This window comes from Falco cherrug, chromosome 7, assembly GCF_023634085.1.
Source record: "Falco cherrug isolate bFalChe1 chromosome 7, bFalChe1.pri, whole genome shotgun sequence".
Taxonomy (NCBI): domain Eukaryota; kingdom Metazoa; phylum Chordata; class Aves; order Falconiformes; family Falconidae; genus Falco; species Falco cherrug.
Genome location: NC_073703.1, coordinates 64,707,642 through 64,728,515, shown reverse-complemented (window position 1 = coordinate 64,728,515; position 20,874 = coordinate 64,707,642). Strand labels below are relative to the sequence as shown.

General features: G+C 42.6%; 1 protein-coding gene across 3 annotated transcripts in view; it reads right to left on the bottom strand.

Moving 5' to 3' along the window:
- Window positions 1-20,874, bottom strand: part of ESRRB (estrogen related receptor beta) — a 135,524-nt gene that overhangs the window by 67,604 nt on the left and 47,046 nt on the right. Inside the window, exon 1 of one of the 3 annotated variants that reach the window (XM_055716151.1) lies at window positions 20,160-20,511. The exons of the other annotated variants lie outside the window; for them this stretch is intronic. Within the exon in view, the coding sequence (XP_055572126.1) occupies window positions 20,160-20,209 (50 nt within the window). The 5' untranslated portion in view covers window positions 20,210-20,511. Of the gene's footprint in view, window positions 1-20,159; window positions 20,512-20,874 lie in introns of those variants that run through there. 3 annotated transcript variants of the gene reach the window in all.

Sequence of the window (20,874 nt, the reverse complement as noted above, 5' to 3'; positions counted from 1 at the left end):
GAAAAGAAAACCAGAAAAATAAGTTCTGATAAACTGTAAATTAAAGGCAATCTGGATCAGACTGCAGCAGATGTGCCTCAAAAGGAGACAGTCAACAGATAAGCAGGAAAAACACTTTGTTGTTTACGACTTTGGCACAAAGTATGAATAGAGGCAGGACACAGTGTGATATAGTTACTGCCAGGGTAAAAAGGTCTCTGAAACTTGTGCTTACATATGCAATGCAATACACATAGGCCTCCAAAATGTGCACATCTCCAATATCTGAGTACACAAATCGGGACTGCCATGTGCCATGTAAGTTTACATATACACATATAGGATCATGTGTGGAGAAGAGGCAAAGGAGTCTTTGCCATTTGGTCAAAAAGTCTGTGTCTAGGTAGCGCTGGTGCATTTGCACACCACGTAAGCTTTCATCTCGATTACAGAAATTCAAGCTGAAGGGCTCAGCACATGGCACCCATCTTCAGGAACTTCCTTCCCACCAAAGCAAAAATGAAGAACAAACTATGTGGGATAGTGGCTGGGACAGGGCAGGTTGTGTTATTAAAGGCATTATTGTCATTACAAAAGCACTTCACAGACCTAAGTGTTAGGTAGTGTACTATGCATTAAAGATCTGTCTTTGTCCATAAGAACTTGCATTCCAGAGACAGATTAAGAGGAAGAAAATGTTTTGATGCACAATTTACAGGCGGGAGGAGAATCAGACTTGAAGTGATTGCTCAGTTCACCTAGGGAGGTTACAGAAGAGCTGGGAAGTGAGCTTCATCCTGATCCCAGCTTTAGATCATGCAGCCTCTTCAAGAAACAGAAAGTGAAAGAGCGGCTTAATCACAGGAATTACTTTGCATGCTTCCAAGAGCTATGGATGTACTTCATTTACAGGTAGGGACATAAACCACAGAAAAAACAATCTTCTTAACAGAAACCAACAAGAACAAAAGACAACAAGAACAAAAAAACACCACTAACATCTGCAAAATCTTTTTGATTTGCTCCAAAACTCACGCTATAAGTACAGTTGAAAAGTTCTCAGGATTTTTCTTCCTTCATGATACATGTTTCCTTTAATTTTATCTCATTTATTTTAAGAGGAAGATAATTTTCTCTTAGAGATGACAACTATGCAATGACAATTCCATTTCATTTCAGCATAGCTAGGAAAAAAATAATTCTCAAGATAAAAGTTTTCCCACAGTCTTGAGGGGAAAAAAAAAAAGGTCCTAGTGATAATCCTTACTCACTGGGAACATGAACCAGACAAGATAAGGAAGCCCTGGACAGGAGAAATATCTGCTTGAGTGTCTGCAGAAGGAAAGAAACTGGGAAAGGTTTCCTCTGCCAGGCCAGAAAGCATTAACTCCAGTGAGCACTGCAGCTAGGGTTTGGGGAGTCTGTGCTGCCATCTTCAGGGATGCTCTCATCTTTCTGTGACCCGAAATCGCAAATGAAGGAAAACAAAAAGGGGAGAATTTCCACAAAGTAAGAAAGAGAAAAAGGAGATATCAGCTCTGATCTTTTCCCCCCAAGATTGCTGGTTGCCTTGTCTTGAATAGCTCATGGAGAATCACAGAAATCAAAACTGGGAAAGCCAAATAAATCCTGCCTAGTCCATATGCATCCCCAGGCTGCAGTAAAGCTAACTGATCACTGGTGTTTAGCCCTGTCTGATTTCTCTCTCCTCTTCTAATCCAGGGCGGGATTGGGTGATTATTCACTGAGCCTCAACGGCAGATGCTCAGTCGATGCTAACTAACCATCTCCTTTACAAAGCAATTTCAAAGAGACAGAGTGAGAGACCCTGACCCCTTCCCACAGGGCTGAATTAAAATGAAACAGTTAATTGTATGCCCACAGGGTTCTCAAAGCCCTGTTTTGCAAGAACAAATCACAGGTATTCCAAAAACTCATGTGTATGTTATTCTTCCTCAGACAAAACAGGGAGATTAGAGATGCTGCGAGGATACGTGCTGCGTAACAACAAAAGTAAATTGAAGAGGACAAACCAGATTCTCCTTGCTTCTGACCTAGCGGACGTGTGTGTATCTTGAATCATTTTAAAGCGCCTTTTGATGTGTGCAACTCTCCCCTTTTTTCGCTCCAATCCATTCCACATTGCTGTAAATTCTAGTCTCTTCTCTGAGTTCTTGCCTTGTTACACATACCTTACATTTTTCAAATTGCTTTACAGGCTCCTGGCCACAGGGCCCTCATGGATCAAATATTGCACAACAAAATACAACCCATTAATACTGTGTTTTCAGGTTGAAAACCATGTCTGTTCCCCAGCTGCTATGCTGAGACAGGACTTTCTTTGCTGGTCATAACACTAACTGAATGGGAACTGTATTCTTCAGATCTCTATAGCCCTCTGGCCTTACTATCACCACACCCTCAGTAAACGTGACTCATTCATCTTCTCTATTCATCTAAATGACAAAATAAGAAATAATGTTTTTATTCAAATTAAGCACCGAGTATTTGCTGCTATACAGGCCAGTATAATTGCTGAAGGTTACAGATATAAAACAGTACTATTGTGTTTTAGTAATAACAACAATCCATTTTTTTTTAAAGCTTTTAGCTTTGTATTTTATTTCGCCTAGGATACAGTTACTACTTCACAAAATGGAAGAGTTCCTTTTTTATCCACTCGAGTCACTGTAAAAAATATATTAAAAAATGATGATTTACGATGAATAAGAAGCAATGTGTAGCATCTTTCACCCATAAGGAATTCAAACTGCTACTCAAAACTGTACGCACATTAAGGGATTGTTTCACTCATCCCACCTCTGAAGCTTAATGCAGCAGCTCTTCTGCAGTGTACAGCCAGAGTTCAAGAAGTGAAAAAAGAATTGTCTGTCCTATTGAAACTATAATAGAAAATAAGGAACAATGTAAACGTCTGAGCTGAAACTTAATCAGAGCATTGGTATCCACCAAATAACCAATACCGCAATGCCACAATGGGTGCCAGGGGCACAGAGACAACCCTAGTGCCAGGTTGATGTGCCAGTCCTCAGAGCAAAGAATTTTTCATCAGCAACATCAGCTCTCCCCTGCCTTCCGTTCAGCTTTGCTAACCTGCAAGGAGTCAGGACCACAATTCAGCGTAAGCGTGAATGAAAGAGGAAGGAGAAAGGAAATGGTTTGCTCCTAACTGTAGAGACTCTTACTAAAAAAGTTGATTGAACAGAGTAGAAAGCTGTCGCTTTGCTGATGGATTATTTTAAAGCCATTCCACAAAATTTAATAGACAGTCTCTTCCCACATTGTCCTGGCCCCTTCTGTGATCCATCACATGCACTCAGCTTGGTCCATCTGTTTTGCTCGTCTTTCAAACACGCACCTGCTTTCCCCCATACCATCCCTCTCCTCAGTCAACCAACTGTCTGACATCGTCTCACAGCCAGTACCTGTGACACATCCCTCTGCAAGACCTACATCAGCTAAAAACACTGGCAGAAAGCAACTCACTAACGATGGGTGAGATGTGCAATGAAGGACTCATGCCGCATCTTTTCAAAATCTTTAGAAAACATACACGCACTCACAGCCTATAAAACTGGACAGATAGTTTTTCTTTTCCCCAGTGCTGGCCTGCTTCTGGTCTGGGGGAAAGAACACAGCAAGTAAATCCTTCATCTTCCGAGCTTTCTGATTGCTGCCTTGGTGCCTTCTCTGATCCCTTTCTTTCCCTGTTCACACCACACTTCCCAGGCAGTACCATGTTTCACTGCACCTCTAACAGCAGGTAGCACACTGCAGCCTGGGCCCTAGGAAGAGGTATTCCTCATACTGTCCTGGGGCGGACCTGCAAATCTGTTGCTTTGCGCCTCCGAACCTCTCTGGCTTCTCCCAAAAGGAGATGTGAAGGCACTGGGAGGTGTGTGTCACACCGGGTGTGTGGATGCTGCTGCAGAGGAAGGTATGAAAGGCAAGCTCCAGAGGTAATAGCAGTGGCTACTGCAAGCCACCGCAGAGGAGCATGAACAGAGCCAGCAGGAAACAGCTTATCCGTGCTGTGCTTTGGTCTATGCAGTATCTCAGCCTCTCACTTTCATGAGTGCTAAATTCACACAAAAATGTTTTTTTTTAAACCCACCACAGGCGATTAAGCTGTGATCTAGATTAATTAGCTGCCATATTTCATTTTTAAAATCAGAACTGGCCTGTGCTGACACCAGGGAAACTTACAGTATTTTCACTCATACCTAACTGCCTCTGATTTTTCACACTCCCTAGAACTGAATGGCTGCTCCCAGCCTCATTTACCCATGCCAGGCAGCTGCCTGCACCCACCACTGGAAGCAATTCTGCTGAATCCCTGGGGATGGGTGGTGGGCTGAGGGTGGGGGACCAGGGATCTCCTAATGAAAGTGCTGACCCTGGTGTAATCCATGTGCCCCAAGTAGCATTGCTTCAGTGTTGAAAACAAAAGATTGATGAATTGTATAATGTACTTTTACTGCTGCTAATTTTTCTGAGTGCTGCTGTTTGGTGTCTCCTGGAGGCTAACAGGCCCCTTTGGCCACAGAACAATATTTACTCCATCCTGGCAGCTGGGCTGCTGGAGGCAAAAGATGTGCCCTTGCTCCCCAAGTGATAAGCAAAATACACATCAGGGAAAGGACACATCTGATGGAGGCTCAGCATCACTGCACGGAAACATGGTTCACCTTCTACCTCCTATGCCTGTGAAGATCTTTCACTTTGCACCTTTAAATCCCTGCAGAAAGCAGGGGATAGGCAACAACCTCATTTAAGCAATGTCATGGACTGCTTTTCCAAAACTAATTTCCAAGGTGCTACTCTCCTGGCCAGCACTACGTTGATCCCTGTCTGTTAAAACTGTAGCTCCTCAGAGCTGTTCAATCCACCTCAACAAAATACCTTTTAGTCCTGATGACACTTTAAATAAATGTTGGCTCAATAACCTCCATCCCAAATCTACATCTCGTCCTGAAATCAGGAATTCTCTCAGGGATTCAGTATGTTCACTCAACAAGTTTACACTCCTGTTAGGTTGTTTTATGTGCTACCTTTACAGGAGGAGTCCTAACAGCACCTTCCTCAAGCCAAGGAGGGCTCTGAGACTCAGTTCAGCGAGAAGCACCTCATACAGCCTTGATGGGGCTTCACGGGAGATATCCTTGCTTGCTTTAGTACAGATGGACATACAACATAGTGAAACCATAGTAATAACCAGCAGTGGCCCGTATGAATAGGCCAGAAAACATTTTAAAATTGGCTGGTGGTCCCCAGTTCCTCCCTTTTCCAGCTCACCGACTGTGAGCTTTTCCTCCTGGGGTTATTAATATCTCTATCACAATGACAAAGGTCAGCTGAGTTTTTCCTTTTTCCACGCCAAGCCAGTGTTGCTGTAACTTGCCCCAACCAACGCACAGGACTCCGTTCCCATCCCATCTCACAGCAACGCATCATTCCTGCCATTCTGCCTTGGCGCAGACGTGCGGCACAAGCCTCCCACCTGTGCATCTTCCTTCTCTAGTTGCAGGGATGCTAAACACACTGTAATAAATCTCCTCATCCCAAGGGAACAGCTCTCTTTCTTCAGGCCCCATGACATTACACACAGCAGCTCTTTCCAATGTCAAAAGCTCCATTTCAAAGCTCCTCTGCCCTCTGAAATACCCTGCTGCCCTATGTCTCATCACCTCTCCCCAGTGCAATTTGCTCCCAGCAGCACCTGGCTTTCAGGTTCCCCACAACGGGTGCAGGAGGCAGGCTCCGCTTTCAGCCAGCGATAGGAGCCATGACAGGGCTGTCAGGTGGAAGGAACCTGTGTGTTTCTGTGGGCAGGCTTGACATATGTGCCTCTTCCTCACCTTGCAAAGATGTTGCTGACAGCTTTCACTTTTTTGCAGACAGACAAAACAAGACGGTCTGCAAATCTGAAGGAAAGCCCATTTCCAGTTCAGTGGCCATGCAGTGCATACTGCATTAAAAAGCTGGGAGAGAAACAAAGCAGTAGTTTTGCAAGGTTTGACCCCAATTTTTAAGCAAATCCTTATTCAATTTTAGTGACAGAAACCTGTGCATGTGCTAGCAAAACCTTTCTTCCTCCTCTGTGATCTCTCTTTCTCCTAAAGCTGTATTCAAATTCCAGCTTTCTGCAGAAAGAAATGGCTGTTTCCAGTGTCTGTTCAGTAAGTTAAATGAGGAAAGTGGCGAAACAGATGTGTCCTAATATGTTTCAGACAGAAACCTGAGTCACACAGCAAGATGCAGCTACAGTGACTGAATTGCTGTCCTCAGCTTTTCAAGTCACCATTGTCACAGCCTGATCTCAAGCTCCATGAGACAGACCCTTGCTTGTCCTTCCTCCAGCTCACCATCTCCAATCAAACACACCTCCAACAGTGTCCAGTGGAAGTACACTGCTTACAGCCCAAAATGCTCAACATCATTCTGAACCATCAACTCTCCTTTGGATCTCTTGTCTAGAGCAGTAGAGTATTGCTGGCATTGCTTTTACATTTCCTTGCAGTATCGGAGTTCTCAGGATACTACAGAATCAGATGGTGCTAACTTAGATTTCCTACCTACAGAAGAATTTCAGGGAGGTTTTACTTGAGGCACAATTTGTTAAATTTGCCTTCCACTTTTTCTTGATTTTATCTATTGCTATAAAGATGCAATTGCTGCTAAGCTTGATGGCATTACATAGATACCTTAAAAGGAGCCTGCAACCAGAGTCAGGTCTCTTCTTCCCAGCTACCTTGTTCTAGTCTTCTTTCTCCTTTGCAACGGCATTCTTCCATGAGTTTCATTCTCCTAAATTTGGCGAAGAACAATCTCATCTGGAACTCTCTGGAATTCTCTGCATGCTGGAATGCTTCTTTGAAGTCCTGCTTTACTCACCTCTGCTGTGGTTTTATCCCGATAACATTCTTTGCAACTTCAGCGAGTTCACACTTCACCTCCTCTCATACCTCATTCGGCATTTTGTCCTCTGTGCATTTTAGCAATGCATCAAACTGCTCCCCAATTACCACTATGTAGCCTTCTCCAACATACTCCAAATTATTCCCAAAGGGCTGAAAGAATCATTTCATGCATTAGAAGCATGAAACCTGAACTCTGAAAGAAGCAGCCGGTGATCTGATGCACTAACAGCACCTGGCAGTTTTATGGAAAGAAAATCACTAGCTTCTACCCTTCCTAAAGCTTTAGTCCTCCCCCCACCTCCCACTTCAATATGATTTCTTATATTGGTTCCAGGCCTATCTTCCTCTACTATGATGTTGAGCTGAATGGCCTAATATTAATCTTGTGCCAGTTGTACACTGGTGTATCCCATCTGATTCTCAGTTACTTGTTATTTACACAAGTAAAAATGACAGCAGATTTGGATCCAAAGTACCTTAAGAAGACAGTTTTAAAAAGCAAGTTCCCAAACACACTCAAAGCTTGTAGATGGCTTCTTCATCTTGTGGCTTCTGCATGTCTAGTTTCCCATATAAATTCTTAACACCAGCCTCTTCCTTCAACAACAGTGACAGCATTTCATGGTTGTTAGTTGCTCTCAGAAGATGAAGTAACCTGATATAAATTGCCTATTGCTGCGAGTGAAACAGAACCTGTTAGCACAGTACTCACTCCTAGAAGGCAGCAAGTACTGACTACATTATTACAGGTAGAAGGTATTCTATCATGGTAGAAGTCATTTTAATATGGCATCCTCCTCAAAATTTGTCCTCTACAGCTGTTAAAAGCTTTTTCACTGGTTCAGTAGTCCACATCATGAACAGTGTCAAATCCTTATCCTAACTCTCACACTAGTGATGCACCAACGATACAGTGCGACCACTCAGATGTCATTCTCCCAGAAGAAACCAATGACGACTAAGAACAGAGATCAAAATAATGGCAACCCCCAAATGAATGAATTGTTCCCTGTTAAACCTGCATTTAATTGTCGCTCACTGCTATTCATTTACTCTGTTAAGAAAAGAACCCTGATAAACTAGCTACTGACTAAGAAAAAGATAAAGAGGATATTTGAAACAAATACCTCTACGTATTTGTCATATTGTGATGTGGACAAGCTGTACTCTAGACTAGATGATAAATTCCTGTATCTCCTGATGAGACACAAGAGATGCTCTTGACGAACCAATTGTAAATCCAAGACATACCTGTCAGTCTTGACTCAGGCTGCAAGAGCGCAGAGATTCAGATCCCAATGACACAGTTATATTCCCAGCTGTCAATCACCTATGTGGATGACATCAAGATACACTGCCAGGGAACCAGGTAGGGGATACTTCTCTTCCATGTAGGTTTAACCTAAGTGTACCCAAAATTTCTGTGTGTCACTTTATTATGAAGAAACTGACGAACCAGAGAGAGTTTTAAGACACCATAAAATGATTGGGTAAACTCAAGTATGAGGAAAAAATGTCAAGAGGCACAACAAGAGAGCATGAAGCAAAACATAGTAGGGTCTGAACATAAGGAAACACTTTTTCACTGTGAGGGTGACTGAGCACTGGCACAGGTTGCCCAGAGAGGTTGTGGAGTCTTTTGTCTTGGAGATACTCGAAAGCCATCTGGACATGGTCCTGAACAACCAGCTCTAGGTGGCCCTGCCTGAGCAGAGGGGTTGGACCAGATGACCTCCAGAGGTCCATTCCAACCTCAACCATTCTGTGATTCTGTGAGAAAGCAAAAGATTGCTTCATGTAGGAAACACTGTGCAAATACACAAAAGATGTACTACTATAGTCATATATTTCTCAAAGACTGCAGGAAACTCATATGGGAAACACTAAGGTTTCTCCTCTTTCCTCATCAAGCTTCTTTACCATGAGATCTCTACAGACAGTGGAATCTGCCTTCAAGCGATGTGATGACAGCATCGAAACACATACTAGCAAGATGCAGAAGGGAGTGCGCAGAGTAGGACCCACCAGGGATGACAAGAGTGTCTCCCTGGAGGCTCCACGAGGTCCACAAACATGGAAACTCTTTCTTAATGCAGTAACGAGAGCACTGCCAAGATGCCCAGGAGAAACCCGCATGTACTTTTTAGAGGACAAAGTAATTTGAACGTTTTCAAAAAGCTGGCCTGTGAATGGAAAGGTGTGATGGCTGCTCTCCAGGCAGGCCCTGCAGCCCCTTTCTCAGCAGCGAGGTGCCCGGCGCACTGTCGGCAGAGCCCTGCAGATGGCTGCAGAGCTCTTCCAGCTCCTACCTGCGCCGGAGCAGTGGGGCAGGTGGAGGCAAAGCCACCGGCCAGTCCTTCACTAAAGGAAGCAAAATTATTCACCTTTCAGAAGAAGGACACTGCTGTCTCTGCTGCCTTTATTTCTACCCAAATCTAACAGCCAGTTGCCTGCAAGCTGGATATTGCTGTCTTTAACCTCCCAAAGATCCTGCATTTGCAAGTTTTGCCACGACGACAGCTGAAAGACACAGATGCTGCGGCTCTTAAGCGTGACAGAGAACTCCTCTTACAGGATGAGGATTTGTTGCTCAAGACACTTTTGTCACCAAGGTTCTGTAGTCCTAGGAAGCTCTTATGGAGCAGATATTTGAAAAGATTTCTCCATTCCTCCTCTCGCCGACAGCAGCCATATCCTCTTCCTCCCTTCCCCAGACCTCCACCTCACTGTGCTGAAGGGCTGGCTCACACAGAAGGGCAGCCTTCTTCCCATACCCACGTCAGGCTCAAGCACTGTCCCTGAAACAAGCTGCCTTTGTACACCAGCTTCCCTTAAACTCTACCTTTAGCTCTGAGACCTTTCAGAAAAATTGAAATCTCCATCACCCTGGATGCCCTCATTCCCCCGAAGACATGTGTCTCACTTTCTTCTGCCCCTCTCAAGTGTTACACAGCAGATCTATGTAGAGACAGGGTCAGGTTTTGCATCACAAAATTCTGGGTTCAAATCCTTCCTCTGTCTCAAGAGGATCTTAAGTTTTTCTGTCCCCATCTTCTGTCATTTAACTCCGAGCACAGGATAGCCTGGTGTCTGTACAGGCCTCTGGCCACGCTATGGACAGCTCCCCAGCACAGGAATGCTGACACACTCACTGGAATTCGGTGCCCAAGTCACATCGCCTTCCTTGAAAATCCCAGCTGCAGTGAGGCAGCAAGGATCGTTTCTTTATGGTATGTATTTATCTGGTCCCTTTTCAATCTACACGTCTGAATCAAATAAATTATCTCCTAAGAGGGACTCGAGAACTTATAATAGACACCAGCTGCCCAACCTCTTTTAATCCATCCAATATTAGACTCGTTAGTCATCAGGATAACAATCCTATTTGCAAATCAGCTACCTTTATCAGATAACCAACGGGACCTAGTACAATATCTATTAGTCCAACAGCATCACCACCAAGATATATAACTGCTTCTGTACAAAAACCTTTCTTCTAATCCTTCTTAAACTCAACAAGACTGATTGGTTTTTATTATTCATGAATTAATTTTTAACTCTTGGTCCAACAGGGGAATTGAATCTATAACATTTTGCTGAGATTGAAGCAAAGTAATAGCATGTTGAAAAAGCAGACCAACCAAAAGCAGGTATTTTTTTCTTCTTTCAACCAACAATTAAAGGCGAAGGGGGACTGCATCTGTTTTTCTCTAAACACCTGAGGGGAAAATTCTAAGGAAAATTAGCGTATTAAAACATGTAGAAATACCGCATCACTATACTATGAGAGCTTTTGGGTTTTTGTTTCATAATTAAGTTATTTTAAAAACGCTGTGGAATTAAATTTGTTCATTTTTTAAAAATAATTCCATGTTAGAACAGAAACTCAAGAAGGGAAATTTCAACATAGATGGTCCATATTATTAGAGAAGTAATGATCGGGGCAGTGATTAGGGGTTATAGTTCCTTCTGCAACGACAGTCCCCTAGCTGTGATTGCTAGAAGAAAAGCAAATGCTCTATTTTAAAATACAAAACACATTTAAATGAATAAAAAGAGAATGGTCAGAATGTAGGTGCTGAAATAAAAAAAACCCAAAGTATCTCATCATCAAATAACCTTTTAAGCAAGGGATTCCTTAAGGGGAAGCACACTATATTTTGTGCCTTCCCAAACCAAAATCACATTAAAAAGAAAAAAAAAAAAAGAAGAAAAAGAAATAAAGGTTTCTAAAATAACCAAAAATTAAACAAAAAGAAAAATTAATTCTAAACCGCTGATTTTTTTTGCTATGGCACATGAGCCCGGCTTCATCTGGATAATGTTATAACTGGATCTATATTCTGCACATCATTTTTCAAATTCCTCTCTGATACTTTATTTAAAGAAAATCTCTGTTCCTCTTTAAAAATCACAAATTCCAATATGCATTGATTTACAAACAAGAAGATCTAACTTGAATTGTTCAGTAGCACCTAACCCTATATAAGCCATAATTATATATGTTCCAAGAGAAACATCAAAATATTTTTTTTAAGCACAAGTGTTACATATGGTATACTTGTACAACATTCTACATTAACAGAACACCTTCTATGCAAGGCTATGAACAGATTTTAAAATTTAGATTAATAAAGACTCAGAACAACCTTGTGGTGAAAAAAGACATACCTATCCTTATTTTTTTTATACATTTATACATGAATGCACACACAGAAATATGCAACCATATGCAGAAAGGCTTGCATATGCATACAGAGACAGAGAGACATGGTATAGGTTACTGTTTAAGTGAAACAGGACACTGTGCAATATTGAAAGAACATGTGTTTATACATAAAATTATGTACTTCATATACACGTGTGTTCTGTTAATTTGTAGTATGTGCACATATACGTAAAACTAAGTGTACACACACCCCCTGACATCCATCCATCCATGCGCTTACTGATCTCTGTACAGAAGAAAACTCTTTCTCTTGTACTTTGACTCATTCTAGTCCTCTAGAGCATGCTTGATGCCACTATGCAACTTGTATCAAATATTCTGAAGGAGACCCATCTGGCATCAGCTATGTAAAATAATACATCCAGACACATCGATACACTTCAACACCATTTGCAAAAGGTCGTATTTGCTACAATCTATTAAGTCAAAAAGAACCCACAAGAAGTAAAACCAACACCCTTCACGAAGCCTAAGCACCGAAATGCAAGTTCATGTGTCGGGATTTCCTTGGCTTTGAATGGGAGTCTCAGTTGTACCAGCCAGCTGTGCCCCCCGCGCCCCCGTCCCTGGTTAGGCTGCATTGCAGGCTGCACATCACAGCTTGGAAGTCACTGCTCGATACGTTTATGTGTTCAGAGAGCCCTGATCCAGCCAGATACCTTTGCACTACCGATGAATCTGATAACAAAAATTGCTTACTAAAGGGTGTCAGACAACAGGCACCAACATTTTTAGTTTCATAGGAGAATATTTTTAGTACCTCAGTCTACCAAAATGACCAACCCCCCCATCAACAGAAATATGAAAACTACGAAGAAACTGAATTCAACTCTTAGAGATAAAAGCAGAAGCAACATCATGTACATCTGAAAAGTAGCTCAAGGACTGAATTTGTGTGTTCTAAAGAATTAAAATGTTCTTCTTCCTGTACAGCACTTTCTGAACTGTTAAAACTAGATAGCAATCACATACCATACACAGTCCAGAAATAAAGAGAAATAAAATGACAGCAACTCCTGAAAATTGCTGTATAAATCAAAGATAGTTTTAAAAATTAAAAATCAAAGTTCGAAGAAAATGTACACATTGCAAATGTTTATCAACTAATTCTAGCTACGTGCACCAAAAAAAAAAATCTAAACCAAATCCCTGAAATCAGTAACATGCTAAGTTCTCCACTGCTGTGTCACACATCAGTGAAAAACACATCTAAATAAGTAGAATTTCTTAAATCAGGAAACAAACAATATGTTTGAGAATGAAATACTTGTCAGGCTGACAATAAAGACAGAAACAACACAAAAGACTTTAGAAAAATAAAATATGTTGAAGAAGAATTCTTTAGTGTCCTAGTGCCCTTATTTTCAGCTGTTTAATTATTTAATATATAAAATGGTGTAAATCTCTGTGCGAAATTTAGTTTGTAATCTCAGCACATCTAAAAAAAATGTACTTGCGGCAATGGATGGAAAATAATATTTCTGTCTGATTTTCACCCAAGTGCTTATACATTCCTAAAATTATCATCTCCATATGCAAAATCATAACAGGAGAATTGAAGATTTTTTTAAAGCTGTTCCTTTGACCTTTCTCTTGAGTAAAAGGACAGCGAGACAATACACTCACCAGCATTGTTCACAGTGACGGCTCCATCACCGGAGATTGAGGGCCATTATTACTAAAGGGAACTTTAACGTGCCAGGAGAAAAAGGGGGAAAAACTAGAAAATAACACTTCTAAATATGCCATATGTACAAAAAGCCTTTCAGAACAGTAGACACAGAGCAACATGAAATCTTCATCTAAAAACAGCTGCAGTAAAACACAGATAACAAATTCAAAACAAAAGGTACTATGAGAAATTGTCTCCTGTTACGCAGGATACTCGAAGCTGGAGGTTCCGCTTCCATCACCCACATTATAAACTATTCTAATTTAAGAAAAATATATGACCCTTATAATACACGGTAAATTCAACATAATTTCTGGGAATGGAAAAGGAAAATCTGGACTGCAGGAATGGGTTCTCATCAAAGGCTCTTACCCTACCAAGGAGAAACTAGAATAGGCTTACTTTTCCTTCCAAGCCTTCAACAGGGTGCAATATTTGTGAGAAGTCCTTACAGTCATGATAAAAATTGTATGAATATGGCCACCTCGCTCTACATTTAAGCTACTTTCTTTCATATACACAAAAATGCAAGAATAAACAAAACTCTGTCCAAAACAAGAACAGTCCTGTCACAAATTTTATTGCAATTTAAGTCCTATCTTAAAAGCAAAAAAGAAAATAAGTAAGAGACAACATTCACACGAAAAAGCAAAGTAGCCGTCTTTGCTTTCCATGCACACATAAGTTTGTGACTTTACGAACGGATTCTGTGTCGTTCACTAAGCCCTTACGGATCAGAAATATTTTTCGTAGGACGACAAAGTCATCCTAAGGGTGACCAGAGTGAGATTTGCCAGGATCCCACAAAATGAACATGATTTCTTACATTATTTATTCCTCCCCCATTCAGAAAGGGAGTGCAAGAAAATTCCAGCTCAGCAGGGACACAGAGCCATCGCAGGTTGTGTGATAACAGCTTGCCACCTGCTTTTCGCAAGTTGTCTTTGCGAAGTGCAAGGGGCACTGAATAGTAACGTTGCCTGTGGTGATAGGAATGCACTGAACAGCTCAGTATGCAAAAGCACTTACTGGTACACAGTGCTCTTCACAAAGGGCATTGCAGAATGCTTTCCAGAGTGTGTCAGAAGTGCTAGGAGAGGAAATATTAGTGTGTGTGTTGCAGGAGGAACGTAAGCACTTGCCATCAAAATAAAAGAAGGTATAAGCAAATACAGGTACAATGCTGCTCATAGGAAAAAAAAAGGGGGGGGGCGGTGGGGGGAGACAGACATGCGGACACATGGGACACAAGGGGAAAAAAAAGACAGGAAACTTAGCAGCAGTCAGACTAGAAGCAGCATTTCTTTTCAAGAACAGCAAGGGTTAAAAGTGGCGTACAAGCTCCGGCCCAGTCAAGATAGGGTCAAATGATGTGCAGTGAAAGTTTCAAGTCCTCAATCCCCCAGAGCTTGTTTGCTAATTACATTTGCAATTACAAACATGACAAATATATTATTATACAGTGTGTTCCACCTTGAGCAGGCATGTTTCTCCTCACGGACAGTCACTGCCAGCAGCCAGACTCTCAAGCACTGGAAGAATCAAAGTGCACTGTGCTCCAGCTGCAAGGATCATTTTGTGGGCATCTTTATTGCTCTGAAGAGACAGGGCAAAGCTTTAAAGAGAGGCGGCATAGCAAGGATGGAAACAAACACAAAGAATAAGTTACTACAATTTAATTCCTAAGTAGTAAAACTCACCAGGTCAATAGGTATTACTAATAAATACTACTAAATTACATTCTGTTCCAAATGACAGGTACAAAGCACATCACACATGCAAGCTACATAGAGATGACTACATTCACAACTCAAATGCAGCTGATATCAGGAAGACAGAAAGAAATCAACATTTTCCTTTTTTTTTTGGCAAGGTCACCATAGCTGAGTACTGCTAATATCTTCTTTGCTAAGTCCCTTTGCTAAACAATCATCTGATTCATAGTTTGCCGTGGAAGCTTTGATCTTTCCCTCTTTTTCCCCCCCAGTTTCTATAGCAGCATTACCTAGGAACCTCGCCGCTGGGTACCAGACAGATGCTAAATTTACTTGCCCACACTGCATAAACTAAAAATTCTGTTGTGCTCCCTGGCTGTAAAGTTACCATCAGTAGCTCCATGGAATAAAGGACAGGTCTGACTGGGAAGAATTTCCTAGTCTCTGCAATCTACAGTGGAATTGCTGACATGTAACACTAGCTGCCGCTACGAGCCCCAACTCCTAAACTGAGGGGCGCAACTTAGCAGAAGTTGGGCAAAGGATTTTGGCTTTTAAATCCAAGCTTTGTCACTATCTTTTTTTACTTATACTATTTCTTTCCTTAATTAAATCCTTCTTAGGCATTTTAAACTCTTTGGAGAAATTCTGCTTTACTCCCGGCAGAACCTGTAAAGTCTATCTAGTCTCAGGTTTAAACCTTTTACCATCCCCTAAGAGAGTTTGTATCCTTTGAGCCCTGGAAAAACTGGTAAAGAGACCCACTGATAAAATGCACACAGTTTCTTACTGAATTGAAATTATTTGAAGAACACAGGAAATTCAGAGCAGTAGTAACAGCAGAGAAACGGGGCTGTGGAGTAACAGCGGAAAGGGCACAGAGAGTAGAACAACATTCTCTTGGAGAGGAAGAAAACGGGATACGAAACGTCTGTGACAGCAACTTTCTCTGATCCAAAGTCTTTCCCCTCTCAGGCTAAATGCAATATTTATTGATTACTTCAAATCAATACAATGAAAAAAAGCCTATTTTTAAAATAGATTGATCTTTCAATATTTCTCAATAACTGATAATGATTAGATCATCTTTACTTTTACAAGTGGAATTGGAAGAGGAGGGAAAAGTTAACACAAATACTTTAAAGGTCCCAATTTCCTCATCGTTCTCGTGCTTGATAATCTTAGTATACCAAGACCCCGTTCTATGATTGGGAACCTTGTCAGGAACCCAGTAACTAAGCCATTTCCCTTACAGAGGTTTTTCCAATTTATTCTGTCAATAAAATAAACAACTCCCTCCCCATTCTCCCCACTTAACAACCCCTCCCTATCCCAGACTTTCAGAGATACTCAGAGCTGACAGTTGCATTCAGCCTCTCTGACTCAGATTTCCTCCCATTCACAGAATATGGAGATTTCCAGTAACCTCTGAAATCAAGTCACATTTCCTCAGCCTGTGCATTAGAGTCAGTGACAACAACTTTGTTAATTCTCTGCCGCAGGGTCCGGAATTCGCTCCTTTATTGATTTAAAATTCCAGCGTTATACCTTTCCATCCCTCTATCAAATATATCACTTATTCCTTTCAACTTTTTTCTTCTGTTCATAAAATAATTTTCATTTTTATCAGATCAGTGACTCACGTGTCTGTCTTGTACATCAGAGGAAACAGTGTAAGAGACATAGCATCTGGCAGGATGCCCTCATTTGCCAATGATTTTTATTTTCCCTTCATGACAGTTCCTTGGTCAGTTTCTGTCTGTCACGTAGAATATTAATTAGAAACAGAGATGGCAATTCTGTAGTCCTATCAACATTTCTAGTGTCAACTATAACTAGGCAGAAAAAAAATATCTCTGGGATGTGGAAGTTAATTTGGGAAAGTAAAAATGTCGTGTTTCACTCTCCTTTGAAACAGCCTTAGATTTGTTTATGTGAGAGACGCAACACCAGTACGCAGTATGACCATACATATGTATGTGCATATACCTACACATAAATATTTATAGATTCACACATGTGTTTGTGTGTGAACATAATCACATCTTTTATATGTCAGAGTATACATTTGTGATGTCTGCACACACATTCCGTTCCCGCTGTACTGCAGACAGACATTGTCAGTACAGTGTAACTAATGTATTCTCACCATATGCCCTCACCTGAGAGACAAACTGCAGGTACAAATCATCGTCTTTGTTAGTTTCCCAGTTCGAACTCATACAAAAGCTTCTTCCTTGGAGCTGCATCACCTACCCCAGGAACAATTCTCCCAAAGGTCAGTACCAAAAGGTAGTAAGCAGTTGCTAAAGAGTGGATTCCTATGCAAGAAATGAAATACATATGCTGCCTTAGGACAAATGCACAGAGCATCAAAATTAGGAAGAAACATTTTCCTACTTTCTCTGCAAGATTCTGCACTGAGGGAAACTACACAACCCGCTGACCAGAACTTCCGCAGGTTCCTGGTGTAATCGCTCAGATCAACACATGCACGCAAAGGAAAGGGAACTTCCACTGCTTGAGAAGACAAATCCAAAACCTGAAGAGTGGGATTAGGGACAATGAATTCCTTTGCTTACTTTTTGTTCAGCCTCTTCTTGGGTCTGACTGTTACAAAAATTAAGTTCTCCTTAAACTCCAAGGTGAAGGGAGTCACCTCTTCTCTCCTTTGCCTTGTTCATTTTCTCTCTCTCTCTCTCTCAGTAACTGAGAGGTGAAATACAGTTTCCAGGTAACTGTATGGATCACTTATTGAGTGATCACATCCACTTCTCTTCCTACATTCTACTCTTCCTCCTATTTTTTCCTATAGTTTAACAAGCAACTAAACAAGAGGCAGTTTGCAATATTTTTAAATTGACTCCTAATTTAAGGTTTAATTTGACAAAAATTGCTGCTCAATAATTAAAAGCAGTACTAAAAAAAAAAAACTATTAAATTTTTTTCAATGGCTAACAGTCAGAAGAGTAGGTCAGTACAATAGGATATTATGTTCACATAGCTAGGTAGCGATACAGGCACAAATGCAATACCCGTATTTACATTATATGTTCACAATATAATTGTGTTACAATGGGAGAAAAAAAATAGCTAAAGGGATATACAGGGCCAACTTTTATCCTCAGCTACAGGAATGTAATCTGAAATCTAACCTTAACAAAACCAGAATGTAAACCAAATCAGTACCTGACACACTGTACATACACCTTTAAATACACTGCATTTTTAAGGCTTCTTACATCTTTTCCTTCCCTCAGTAACTTTTTCCAGACTTAACCCTACTTCCCTGCATTATTGTACTCCTTCAATTAAAAAAATATTTTAAAAAGAGATTGAAAACTAGAGGTTGAGGTATTTTAAATGGTATTTCTCTGTCTGTCTTCCCCAACCTCAACAATGTTAAAGAGAAGGTTAGCTGGCACGCAGAACTAAGCCAAGCACTTTTCTAAACAAAGAGCTCTCCAACAGTTTCTCATCTCAAAAAGAAGCACTGTGTGTCTACTGTAAAGCCGTAGGCGCTCAGTGGCACTTCCCCCAGGGCCACCTTCATCTGTCTACTCAGCGGCCAAAGAGTTGTGAGTATGGGTAAGGTGCACCTGACATTCTTGAGAGCTGACTGAGAACCAGTGGAAAAGTGAAAGAGGTAAACAGTAATACAACATGCTGATTACTTCTTACTATTTTCATGTTGTTTGAGTTCCTTTTTTCAATTCCAAAAGTAGAAAAAATAAAAGGAAAAAGTTAAGAGATAATAATAGTAAGTGATGAAGATCTAGCTTTTGATTATGGCATTTTGTGCCTTTCTTTTTAATGAAGGTAAATGCACTTTCTATTTTTGCCTTAATATTAAAAGACTCCCAGCAGCATACATAATACATTTCCCTTAAGAAACTGTTTGTTTATTTTTAATTCAAAATGGAGCAGCCACAAGTGAAGCACCAGTGGGGAAAAGAAAATCACATGGGTTAGGTTATTAATTTCTATTAACAATACTAAGTCTCATTTTAATGAAACTGCTGGAAGCAGGGGAATGAAGGAAGAAGAAGTGAATGTAAGGACAGATGGAATATCAGGAAACAAGAGACAGAAAGACAAATAAAAGACAACTGTAGTGAGGAAAGAGGGGTAAGTATCATTGTGGGGGTTTTGTTTGGGTTTAATTGTTTTAATTTTACTAAATACAATTGTTCTTAAAAGCAATGAAATAGGCAAAATTACTTCACTCCCTCCTCTGATGACACCACAGACAGAACCTGTGTAGGTGACACAGAGATTAACATGCAAACACACAAAAGGGGAGAGACTGCGCAGGGTGAGATTTATCAGAGAGGAGAAATGCATTTAAAATTAATTGCACCAGTCAGCTGGATGCAAACGCTGAGAAGATTTTGCCTTGTTTCCTAACTTCCCCAAAAGGATCAACCCAAACTTAACATGCTAAAGTGATTTTAAATACAGCATTACCAGGCACAGCCCACTTCGGAATACAAAGAGCAGTAGCAGGTGCTAAGGTATCAGCCACCGGTCCCAGCTCGGGATGTCTGCTTGCCAGCCCTCCGACTCACTCCACTCTTTCCCCGGGCAGGCTATCCAAACAGAAAACTGTGGGAAACTAGATTTCCACAGGGTATTTCAGGTGAAAAACGGTCCTTTTTTATAAAAGACAGTGCTTTAACGGATCTACTTTGTGGAATTTTAGATGAGTATCTCTTTACAGACATCTAGTAATTCATCTAATAAAAACCCTAGCACAGACGGAAAGTAAAACTGCGCAGAAAGGACTGCCAGTGCTCACTGTTAGCTGCCTGTTCCTAGGAGATGAAGCGTTAGAGGGAGAAGTTACAAGGCAAGAAAGAAACACACCAACGCACCGACCCCCCGGCGCGCTCCTCCGCGGGCTCTGCCGCACCTGCCGGCGCGGAGGTGCGCATCGCCCTGCCCGCGGCCGCCCGGGGCCAGCCGGCCCCTGCGGTGCCCTCCGGGGCGGCAGGCGGGCGGCTCTGCGGCAGGGAGGCAGCGGGACTGCGGGGTCGCTGCCCCGTCCCGCCCGCAGCGGGACGCAGCGCCGGTCCCAGCCCGCCCCCGGCCCGCCCGGTCCCGGCACGGCACGGCACACTCACTGGTTGTGGTAGCCGAGCGGGTCGGAGATGCACAGCTCGGAAATGTCCATCAGTCCAGTTTGAGCATTCCCGGTTGGAAGAGGGAAAAAAAAAAAAAAGGAAAAAAAAAAGGAAGGAAGAAAGGAAAGAAAGAAAAAACACGAGAGAACAACTAAACTGCAGCGGGGAGCCGCGGGGAGCCCCGGGCAGAGGAGCCAGCCCGAGCCCGGCGGCGGGGCAGAGGCGGCGGGGAGGCAGCGCCGCTCCGCTCCGCTCCCGCACCCGCGTGCGGACACACTGACGGCGGCAGGAGGCGGCGGCGCGCAGGACACGGCCACGGGGGATTTCGCCGCCCCGAGCCCCGCTGTAGCTTTAACGCCGGGAGACGAATGGAGACGGCAGGGCGGCTATTGGCTCCCGCGCAGGGGCCGGGCTTGGAGCGCGGCTGGGGGAGGCACGGCCGGGGGGGGCCGCCGGACCCGGCACCGGCACCGCAGCGCGCCCGGCGGCACCGCGCAGCCCCGGCCGCGGCAGGCGCCGCGCTTCCCCGGGCCGGGCGGCGGGGCGTCCCGGGCCGGGACCGGAGGAGTTGGGGCAGCGTGGCCCCGGCCCCGCGGGGTGCAGTGCGGCGGGCGAGCCGGGCTGACCCCGGCACTGCAGCTGGGGCGACGGGGCCGCCGGCAGCGCGGGTGACACGGCATCGCAGCTCCCGCCCGGGGCCGCCGCGGGAACGACG